Source organism: Ctenocephalides felis, unplaced genomic scaffold, assembly GCF_003426905.1.
Source record: "Ctenocephalides felis isolate EL2017-DRISC unplaced genomic scaffold, ASM342690v1 CF-g0.4_SCAFFOLD_01170, whole genome shotgun sequence".
NCBI classification, from domain to species: Eukaryota; Metazoa; Arthropoda; class Insecta; order Siphonaptera; family Pulicidae; genus Ctenocephalides; species Ctenocephalides felis.
In genome coordinates, this window is record NW_020537324.1 from 4,818,767 (window position 1) to 4,831,443 (window position 12,677).

At 31.0% G+C, this 12,677-nt stretch overlaps 1 protein-coding gene across 1 annotated transcript; it reads right to left on the reverse strand.

Annotated features, from left to right (window-relative positions):
- Window positions 1-209: 209 nt before the first annotated feature.
- Window positions 210-1,587, reverse strand: LOC113366755 (fork head domain transcription factor slp2-like). Its single transcript, XM_026608411.1, has one exon. The coding sequence runs from the start codon at window positions 1,478-1,480 to the stop codon at window positions 368-370; it is 1,113 nt and encodes a 370-aa protein (XP_026464196.1). The 5' UTR covers window positions 1,481-1,587; the 3' UTR covers window positions 210-367.
- Window positions 1,588-12,677: the final 11,090 nt, after the last annotated feature.

Genomic DNA, 12,677 nt, shown 5'->3' on the forward strand with positions numbered 1-12,677 from the left:
TTAATTTTTGATTCAGCTATACATATTTACAATTTTATGTACAATTAGATTTTTACATTTATTATTATTTACAATGTGATTTTATTTACATTTGAGAATAAATAAAGTAGTGCATTGCACAGATGCACCATGCAATATTATTTACAAGATTTTAACAAACTGATATGTCTTGTTCACACATTTACAAATAAAAATATTTGCAGGTTGCATACAAAATCAAATATTTGGAATCGTAAAAACATGCTACATTGAGGCACACATATGATGATACTTCTATAATGTTTATCTAATAAAAATATCATGATCACAGTCAAAGAAAACTAAAATATCAGTACGATCACACAGCTTGACAAATATCGTCCAGATTTCAACTATGCCGCGTCACAACAGTAATCGGCTTGAACATTTGATGTGGCGGCGGGTTGGAGGCATGTGGAGGCGAAATTGGTCCGCCAACTGGAGAGTTCGGCAACAAACCAGCGGTAAGTTGCAATTGCTGCTGCAGCAATAGCCTTTGGTAGAAATCTTGATATTGCGGGTGTGCTCCTACTGGTAACATTTGTTGCCTCACAGGTTGTTCAGCTAACAATCGCTCCATGCTGAATCCATGATTTGCTGCTGGAGGCATAGCGGCGGGATTTGGAGGCATATGCGTTTGTGGTGGTACCATCGGATTTTTCGGTAAAACCATTGGTAGATATGGGTTATACCTCGAATACACTGAAGCTAATAAAGCGGGATGACTGTACATGTACGCTGGATGTGCGTACGGTGAATATCCTGGCATGTGTCCCGCCGGCGATAAAACCAGCGATCTTTTGAAAGCTGCCAATCGACTTCTGCTTGCGGCAGTTGAACGTCTGCGCAATTTACCGGTGCTTCCTCCAATGAATACATCTTCGGATGATGGGTCCAACATCCAGTAGTTGCCTTTGCCGGGATCATCGTAATGTCTTGGTACTTTCACAAAACATTTGTTCAAAGACAAATTATGTCTTATCGAATTCTGCCAACCTTGCTTGTTGTCACGATAATACGGAAAATTTCGCATAATATACTCATAGATTCCATTTAAAGTCAATCGTTTTTCTTGCGATTGTCGGATTGCCATCATAATTAAAGCATTATAACTGTAAGGTGGTTTTTCATTGCCTTTTGTCGCGGCAGGTTTGCCGTCGGTGGTTGTGTTGTTTTCGCTTTCGTCGTTTGTGCGGGATGAACTGCAATCAAGTGGCGAAGCACCACCAGTCACATCCAGATCAGATTCATTATCGGACAAATCTTCACACTTAAATATTGAAGCCGATGAACTGACGGGACTCGAACTATCACGTACGGTCTCCGGTAATATGGAACTAATGCTAAAGCTTGATTTGAAATCCATATCGCGTCTGGGCGCATTCACCGTCACTGGATGGTTAACACAACTCTCAGCGTTCACCATCGTTGTTTCTTCTTCAGTTTTAATAATGCACGACATATATAAAACAGTTCAAGTACAAAATCTACACACAATACTCCCGACCAATCAATAATCCAAAAACAAATTCACCGCTAACGTAATAACACTTAAGACGACATGCTCGCTTCGATAGATAAAGTAGAACTAACTTGATTTACGCCAGTCCGCAGCGCATTTATAGTTTCCGTGAAAGTAACGCCTCCTGCGCCGACTGCGATACAAAAACGCACCGGGCCAACCGTAGACGGCGAGGTGTGGCCTACGCTGAGGCTACGTCCTGCTCATACGGTCGAACCGGCTACGAGCGCGAGAGAGCAGGCCTATGGGCCGGTTTTGTTTGGATGTTTATATCAAACAAACAAGCTGCGCAGTGTAAATGTTTGCCGATGTACATCGTAAATACTAAACGAGAGAAAGAGCTCGATGCCATAGCGATGCTGCGAGCAGAACAAAGCTCGATACAGGCATTCTGCTACACATATTTTTCGACTGAAGGATTTGTATTTTCATATGTTGGTACAATAATACATACAAATTCGTTGCGCGCGTTTTCCTCCGATCCAGGGTGCGTCAGAGGGGTTGCGTTTCATACGCGCTAAATAGGGGAGGGATCCTGCCAAATCGGAATAATAAACGCACCGGTGCGGTGGCCGATACACATGTGTGTACATTACAGATCGCGTGGAAAAAAATAACATTTATAAATATTTGTGCTTTGTTATGGTATGATTTATGCTCTATCCTAGGGTGTGGCGCTCACACATTTCTCGCTTAATGGCGTCTGATAATGCGCGAATTTATTCAAATTTGTATTATTTGTTTGCGCGGTTAATCGGCCATTTGCTAACTGGAGTGATCGTGACTAAATGGCGGCGTGTTCGTCGCACGGGATCATTTGTTAATGGATTTTAGATGCTAAATAATGTCTTTATAGAGAACGGGTTGCTTGATTTATCATTAGGACCCTTTTGCGTTAACGTATATGTAAATATCTGTCGTCTATCAAGAGTAATAAATTATATTCATCTCACAAAAATACTACAAGAATCTGACCACGAAAACTGTAGATCATTGAGAAATCATCAGAAAATCCAAAATTCATGAAAAACCAACTTAGGGTGTATTCTGACCTAAAAATTTTAATTTTATTTTTGATATTTTCAAAGTTCATTTACTCTAGAATATGTGTACAAGAAAATATTTCAAAATTTTAAATATTTTTGGAGATATAGCTGTTCAAATGATAATTTTTTTCTTTTTCAGTGTTAATTTTATGAGATCCCTCACTTCACCACCTTCTACAATTAAAATTATATAGCTATTTTTATTATTTATTTATTTTTTATATTACCTTTCAAACTTCGCAAAATATTCATGCCCTTAGACTAGAATATACCCTAATGTAAATAAAATTAGAACATTTTGCAGCATAGTTAATTTACACATATGATTATTTAACAAAATTCTAAATAATTTCAAATTTTCTATTAAAAATAATCATAAATGATAAGCTTATTTGTTCAAATAAATACTATTTTCCCGCTATTTTAATATTATACCTGAATCAATCGCCACATTAATATAAATAAAATATATAAAATTTTGCAACATAGTGAATTTACCTATATGATTATTTGATTTTAAATATTTGCAAATTTTCTATTAAAATCATTAATAATAATCAGGGCTTTGTTGTTCGAATGCCTATTATTTGCCTGGTACCTTATTATTATACCTGAATCATCAATCGTAGTAAAATATTATACCTATAACAATAGGTACCGTTAATTTAAGGACATTGTGCCGAACCCTAAATTTTGAAAAATAAGTTAAAAATACAAAAACATAAAAACTTAAACTAAATTATTAAAATTATTTTGATAAATTATATTTTAAAAATAAATACTATATTTAACAAAAAAACTGTTATATTACAAATACGATACATTCTTCAACGAATTTTAGTATATTTTAGAAAAATCTAACTATGTTCGGTTTAAGCAATTTTTCACAGAGATAATATTTGGTGTTGTAAATTTCAAAACTCGTCCTCAGTGTTTACTTTAAAGATGACCAAAGGGGAAAAAACCGTTCGAAAATAATTCCCCAAATTAAATTAACTCGATATCGGATCTTGCATACATTCGCAAGAAGCGATTATGTAACCAGCTTAAACGCTTTCGATCGCCTTAGCCCTTACTAATCCAGTGGCAATAAACGCATTGTCCGCGGGCACAATATTAACAATTACATTGCCGGCTACCGTTCGAGGTGAACAAAATTCGATTTATTGTTGTTATTATAACGTTATATGATTTTATTGTTGTTTTCATGGAAAGCGCGAGAGTATTTGCACATTTTGCGGTCGCCAGTTTGATGCGTTGTAACTGTTTCGATTCGGGGATTAATAGAAAAAGATTTTGTAATATCATTGATGGTCAGACAGAAATTGAAAGAAACATACAAATACTTATTTTCGAAAAAACTGTGCATTTACCAAATTTGATAACATACCTAGTTTTATACCACATTGCAACATTACAAAATTATATGGCTATTTTACTGTAATATGTATGTATTTATCAGAAATGTATAGTCATGAATATAATTGAGTACAAAATTCTTATTTCTAAAACAAATGTGTTTTTCATCATATGCTATAACGCATCTGGTTTTAAAAAATAATGGATATCCAAAACATAGAGAGTTCTATCAATTCATGCTATCTATAGAAGCTGGTATTTCTCTAAGATTGGATCAAACCAAATTATTTGCAAAAACTTAAAAATTTAAATCCTTTCTCTAGTCAATTATTACCATCACTGCAAAAGCATTTTTATTGCTTTCGACCAGATTTGTCAATTTTCCTCTTACATAAACAGTGGTTCCATACACCGACAATTTCGGGGCCACCTGTGTGTTCGTGTGATATGGTTTAGCGGTATAATGGCATTACAATAAAATAGAATGCACGAGGATTAAAACTCGCTAATCTGTCCTCTAACAACTGCGAAACCCCAAAATTTGTAAATATAAGCCTTTAACATCCAACTGTGTCTCTCTATGTTGAGTAGTGGCAAAATTTACGCATAAAACCGCCATCAGCAACCAATAATATGGAACCGTGTGGCTTCAAAATCTTTTTAATTTGTTACCAGAATGGGAGATTTGCAAAGACTTTTTCAAAACATTATGCCCTCTTGTTTGGATTAAGTTTTTATTGCTTTATTGCCGATTGTAAATCATAGGATGGAGTTGGCTAATGTGGAAAAATTGCGTGTATGTAAAATTGGTAATTAGTAGAATAATCAACATTTTTAAACTACTATAATAAAAAGTATATATTTCTACCACTATTGATAGAAATATCAAAACCTCGAATTGCTTAAATTGAAAAGATCATTAATTTTACTAAATTTTTTAGAACTTTCCTTAATGAACATCTAATAAATATAATAAAAATTATTAAATTATTTTTAAAGTACTAAGAAATATGATCGATTGTCAAAGTTTGAAGAACCAATTTTCAGCTGTAAATTAAATAATTTACTACTACAAAATACTTCACATCAAATTTTCAGATCAAACCAATAACATGTGTTCCAAAAACTGGTCAAATTCGAACAAAATCTTAAAGAAAATAATTAAAATTTATATACGAGATGTTTGTTGCACCATGTAAATCATATAATATACATGGTGCTAAATTATATATAAGTTTGCTAATAAATAAGATTTAACTAAATTAAAACTATAAGATTTTATTTTACTCAATAAAAACCCCTATAAGTTAGCTCAACATTTTTTGGCTGTTAACTTCCTAAAAACAAATTTAATCACATCAAGAAAAAAATAATTTTGAATCTATTTTTTAGTTTTACTTTCAATTGTATTTTTTATTTAAAGTAAAAGCAATACTGTTAATTTCTTCACATTTTCATTTATTGATTATATTTGTTACATATCCACTAAGGACAGTTGTAAAATATATGTTGAAATAAAAAAGATGAACAATATTGTAAGGGTCAATATTGACTATGGATAAGAATTTTAAAAAAAAATCGTATTAGACAAATGGTAATTTAATTGATTTTATTCATAATCAACAAAAGCTTAGAAATTTCTATGAATCAGTTTTGATCAGTTTCAGCAGAACAAATTTTGCAAGCACTTTTAACGATTCATAATCCAAACATAATGTGTAACTTTCAAAGCGTGCTTTTAATCCTTTATTATTTTTTATACTAATTGTATCAATAATTCCTCTAATCATCTTTTTAGATTTCCAATATCTTCTTACACAAAGACGATTACGAACAAAGCAAAAGTACATCGTAGCGTAAGTCCGTAGTTTCTTAGAAATGTTTAACAATTAAAAGGATTACTCACGATCGGCGTCTTATAATATCTTGACTTTGAAATAAATATTGAAAAAGTAACAATAGCCATTATCCCTGATGATAAAAGGGTTTTTCTGCCTCGATGGATTATTAAATCTGCAGCCGGTAATATTAACAATAAATTATAGTCATACGCGTTTCTAATAATACATCTGCTAATATTGGGTAGTGGGTACAATATAAAAGGGATTATTACTACGTAGTATCAAATTCTAGGTAGTCTATGATAAAAGTTAGACAAATTTCTATAGGATTCGTGGAATTGTGATTAAAATTTACCGTAATGTTTGTGTCTACAAAAAGTTTGTATAAACTGTGGTAAACATAATGCAAATTATTTATATAACACAATAGGTATTAATGTAACAGGATAGTAAATATCAAATATTACTCGGATAATGTCACAAAAGTACCTGACATTTAGGTAATAATTCGCGGAATCAAACGGGTTTATTTTATAAGAGAACAAACATGAGTAAATAAAATGTATTTAAAGGGTTTTCTTATAGACGATATAAAGTACCGTGATACATAGGTAAATCCAATATGACGAGACATAATTATTTTTATTTGAAAATTTTAGCCGAATCTGTACCTGGTAATGTCTGCAAAATTTATAAATTCGTGGCCGACGTTATTATAAAACAACCGTTATTTGATATAATCTTAGAAGTGAAATAAAATCTTCTGTTATTTTAATCTTAAAATATACCTTGACTAGACGCAATTAATAGTTACATTAATTAGAGTCATTAATTCTAAATGGAGCAAATAAAATATTTTTGGGCTAACATTAATGATTAAACTGATATTATGATTATTGTAATATAATATTCAAACTAAATAGGAACTATTCCATACATAAGAAAAATTAAAATATTTGGTTTTATTATTAGGCATTAATTTAAAATATCATTGCCTACATATTATGTTTTTGAATTATTTAGTTGTTCTTGATTAGTGTATATTTTCATTGAGGATGACATAAAATAAGATGTCGAAAAGTTTGGCAATAAATTTTTTCGAATTTCTTCGATTTTCATTAGAAAATCTTTTACATAAATAAGGAGTTCGAAGCATATTCTGAGGTCTTATTTAAAATTTATTGCATTATCTGTAGTCTTATTTAAAATATACTGTATTTGTGAAATCTGCTGTATACTGCAATAAAATCATAGATTTTGTGATGACTAAAGTAGAAACTTCTGTGATGAACATATTTTAATGTTAAGGGTAACCTGACTTTTTGACTTATGAACTCGTATATAATGTTGACCAAAAAGATTATTTTCAAATACGATTATAATATTTGCACAACATCTCAATCAAGAATTTGTTCCAAGATTGATCGATATGTTTACTTTCTCATAATCTACAAATAGTTCTTCGATAATCTTATTATATCGGTAAAAAACGTTTGTATTGGGCCTCACACATACCTGGGCGTATGTGTAAAAAATCTAAAAGTCGAAATATTTCAATGCAAACAAATCAATAGCGATTTCTGTCACCGCTACAAAGCGTGCCGAATCGCCGAAAAGTTACACCGGCGATGAGGACGACAATGGACCCTATTACGACACAGAATGCCGGCAAAATGAGACATTAGCACTTCGCTTATAATTCTTTCGGCTTCTTTAAAAGATTCGACTTTTCTTCTTTGGTGGTTGAAGGAAAGGTATAGGCAATTTTACTGAACAGGCACCCAGAATTTTTCACGATGTAATTGATACGCGAATTCGTTTTTCTTTACAGCTCCTGCAGAAAATGCTATTACTGTTCGAATATATCGAAAGCAACTTTTTCAAATGCTTTGTGCAAAATATAGCCATATACTCAATTATTCATTAAACTTTCAATGGTTTGTATTAAATATCAATCTTAATAAAAAAGCTCACTCCATGTGTAAATCAAATAGACAAATGTATAGTTTAAATTATTAGTTTTAATTTCAAGTATTATATACATGAATAATAAGCTTGCTTTGTTAGTAAATCAATTATTTGTGATCTAAATAAGTTACAAAATTTGCTCAAGTTCGAACTGTTGATTATTTTAATGATTGCTACTGCAACAAGAGCAAAACCATTTTTTTCTAGATCACAGAACGCCGACATTTACTTTTGTACCAATTACAGACAATCAGTACATTTACGAGATCTTCATTGTCATTTATCCCTGGGAACTCCCTCGCCATTCAACCTGTTGCTTCGAATATCTCACGCAAAAAATACGCACGCATATAATTTGTACCCAAATAATTCATTTTGCAATATAACACTTATCTTTCAAGATTCGGGTGTATTTTTCACGTCAAAGATGCCGATTTGTATGCGAGGGCGGCAGTTTTCAAATATTTTGTACGGGCCGAGTAACAAAAACACACAATCGCATAATGTCAGGGAATTGAAAGGATCGCCGAGTGGGTGGAGCGCCTACCGATTGTCGGCGCCCGTTGTATTTTGCCGACAAACGAGAATCGCCCAAATATAAGAAATCTACACCACCTAGATACTTGGGTGACAAGAGATTTATGGATGTATTTTGATATTGTTCAGTTGACAGGATCATGACAAATCAAAATTAACTACCGTTCCGGTTGACCGGTTTCCAAATTGACAATTTTATTTTCTCATGTATCTCTAATATTTTACTGCAGACCTACATAGTTTGTACATAACATATCTTGTTGGAAACTTATTAAAATTCTATTTTTTTGATAAAATTTAATTCAAAATTATTTGACAATTTTTAAAATACTATATTTTCCATAAAACAGCCTGATATCAAGCAGTAGTAATATCAATTTTCAAATAAATAATATAATATATAGAGCGAAAATATGTTTCCAAGTAAAAATAAGTCTACCCAAGAATTGCTGCATCATATTACAAATATATCTAATAATGAAAATTTATCGAAAATAGATAGATTTACACGTTTTCAACTTAAAAAACAGCATGAAAAAGACAAGTTCAAGCACACTAGTTCACAAAACTTAAGTTATGATTTCTGTTCAAAATTGAAAATTAGAAAAAAAAAATCAAACAAAAACACATCTATAGCGTACTTTCCATATCTTACATAAGTTAAAATTTTCCATAAATGTAACTAAGTTTTTGTCTTTTATTTATATATTATTCTACAAATAATATTGTAAATATATTTGACTGTTAGAATAAAAAAAATTATAAACACGTCATGTGTGTAACTTTCAGTGAGAATTCGCATTCATTTCAATCTAGAACTTTTAAAGCTCCAAAATAAATCCATAGATAAAAAATGGAATTAAATAAGAGAATACACAACAATCTCTTGTAATCCATTAAGCACTTTTTAGAATGTCAAATTTAGTACAAAAACCCTATTTTCATTTTACAGAATTATTATATTTGCCGTCCTCTTGACACTGTCTTGACATGTCTTGAGCTTTCAATAAGAAATTGCATATATATAAATAAAGAAATCCAAAAGCTCTAGTACCAACTAAGATAGAAATAATGAAATTAATAAGAAAATAATGATAAGAGAATTTTACAATTACACAAGGGAGGTCTCAGTAAGAAAATGCATGTATATAAATATAGCGCTTTTAAAGCTCTAGCATAAATCCATAGATAAACAATGAAATTAAGTAAGAGAATACAGGGCAATCTCTTAATAAAATCCATAAAGCACTTTTTAGAATGTCAAATTCAGCACAAAAACCCAATTTTCGTTTTACAGAATTATCATATTTGCCCCTTAAAAAAAGCATTGTTGAATAAGTATTATTTTGAGCTTTCAATAAAAAATTGCATGTATGTAAATATAGATCCAAATGTTCTAACATGAATTAAGATAGAAGAAATAAAATTAATAAGAGAATCTTACAGTTGCACATGATAGCCTTCAGTAAGAAATTGCATGTATATAAATGTATCGCTTTAAAAGCTCTAATAAAAATTCAGGGATAAATAATGAAATAAGAGAATGCACAGTAATCTCATAATAAATTTTATAAAACCTTATTTAGAATGTCAAATTCAGTACAAAAGCCTTATTTTTATTTAAAAAAATTGACATATTTGCCCATTTAAAAAAGCATCGTTGAATAAGTCATACTTACAATAAGAAATTGCATGTAAATTGCATACTTACAATAAGAAATTGCATGTAAATGTAAATTGTAAATCCAAAGGCTCTAACACGAATTAAAATAGAGATTATAAAATAAAAGAATAAGCGAGCATCTTACAATTATAATTCAGTTCAAAACTTTAAACTCTGTTAGTATGTATCTTCTGTATGTATCTTCTGTCCACCTAAACCCTGACTGTTTTCCCAAACCTGTGTGCAATTTGCCGACCATGTACCATTTTTTCCGCACAGATCATAGATACATCCTAAAAAGCGATAATGTTAACTCATGACCGAGCAAATAAATCAATAGCCTTCTCCTTTTTTTATCTATCGGCAATGATGGCTCTATATTGACTATGCCACACGGCAGTTGCTCCCATTAGCTACCTGACTTAGCACGGTTCGAATCGCTTTGTTAATGTTAATGTCGTTTTGTACCATTGTTTGGTACTATTGTGAGATCTAAAGTCGGCAACGTTTGTCGCAAAAATACGTGCCGACAGCTAAACTTCTTCTATGTCTTCATCCTCGAAAATATATGAGCAAAATGTGATGACTTTATCTTAATTTTTTTGTTTAGGGTTCCCTTTCGGGCTACCGGCTGCGGGTACGCGATGATTAGGCGGTATTTTTTTTAAGCTAAGTATACAAATATTGTTGTTAAAGAAAAATCAATATGTTTACTTTAATGTTTTTTTGTACGATGATATAGAAGCTTGTGGGAACTGCTTTTAGTAAAATTTTACAGGAAAAAACATTTCGCGATACTCAACGTGGGAGAGTATCGAATCTACTCAATTAGATCCTGCTACAAAAAACATTTTTGAATTTTTGTAACAGAGTGCTAATTACAATTAGATGATCAGCTGATCTTCACTTAATTGATATGTGACTTCTATAATTAAGGTTCTGTTACTGATGTACGCAGCTACTCATTGTTTTATCCATTCTCAATTTCTAGATTTTGAAAAACCATGTATGTCAGACTGCGAATTAGTATTACAAAAACAACTTTTCAAAGATCATCCACAATCCCAAACCAGAAGTCAATTATTCACAGTTGCCGCATCGACGACAGCTCCTTTGACGACTTAATGTATTTAATACATCCGTTCTGTTTTTGACTCAAATTTTTTGGAGACTTCTTGAGGTATTATCGTATTTTTGGGGTTTTGACCATTGTCCAATAATTCTTTGATTCGGGCCGATGCCGACTACAAGCTCTTGACTCTTCGATTATTCTCAATTTTTTACTGGGATAGATGATCTTTGAATTTATGCTTCTCAACTTCAACATTATTCATATTTATAAGATTTTGATATAGAAATGTATTTAAATTGTTACCAAGATAATTTATGTGTTTTTCATGAACTACTAATGACAGAAAATGAATAATGAACTACTTGTGTGAGAAGTTAGTTGATATAGTCAATTTCGAGTTAAAATATATTTTGTCATTTTATTTCTTGTCATTTAGAAATTATATTTCAAGCCGTTTGTTATTAGCGTTATTATTTACAAATCTAAAAATTTAGAGAATTGTTTTCAATGTTAACGATTTAAATATCATGTCAGTTGTTACCTACAATTTCCAGTAAGTTAATCTTATAACAAGTGTGTATTGAAATGATCCGATTTTCTAAAAAATCAGCAATAACAAATTTAGGCTATGAATCTCACATGAAATTATTTTTAATCTTAATCAACATTGTCACACTCATTCACTAAATGTTATATTTACTCTGATAAACTTTTGAAAATCCATCCAAGAACCAAGAATGTACAAAAAATTTGAATGGCAACGAATCAATATTAATTTTTTTTAAATATTTACGTAAGTTTAATGTAAGTTTTCAAAGTTTTAGAAATTGAGAAGCACTGCAGGCTCGCTTTTTTTTGGCAAACTTTTTCGCTATGGATCTTACCATATTTTTGTGTCGACGTATTGTGATTTATTATTGAGCAGATTTCGGTTTTGAAATACACATTTTGGTATAGTATTGTTTGTAATTCTTTAATACTACACGATAGGATATGTGTAATCCGATGTATTGATTGATTTTGATATTTTTCTAAAAGGTTGTCAGTAAATTTAGGGGTGTAAATGGATTTGTGGCGATTAACCAGTTGTCCATTGATAATATCTACTATATATATTTATGTATGATTAGGATATATATATTATATATATATATATATATATATATATATATATATATATATATAACGACCTCTCCATCAAGGTATTGCAATTAAACCAACGGCGTATCGCGTCTTAACAGCACGTTAAGCTGCTTTAATTCACGACAAATAATAACTTACTTAACATCATGACTCTCGAAGAGCCGCCTCATAACTCATAAAATATATATATTCAAGAATATCATCGATATCTTGATTTCAATACGGGAGATCAGGGCAATTAAGCCTAAATAATTAAATAATATACTTCTTGTACAAAATCTTATCAAGGCAAAAAGGGTGGCAATGAAGTCGAGAAAAAACTTACATTCATTTTCAGGTCACCTTCTGAAATCTAAATAAAGCTCTATTTTATATTTAGCTAATTTTCTATTCTTATTAAATCTAATTTTAATGATTTCCTTCCTTATATTCACTAAGTTGTACATAAGTATAAGAAATTTTAGAGTAAATTCATTTTTATATAGCTAATACATTAAAAACATTTTTA

Excerpts from the sequence above, each read along its gene's own strand:
- LOC113366755 (XM_026608411.1), bottom strand. The coding sequence starts at position 1,480 with ATGTCGTGCATTATTAAAACTGAAGAAGAAACAACGATGGTGAACGCT.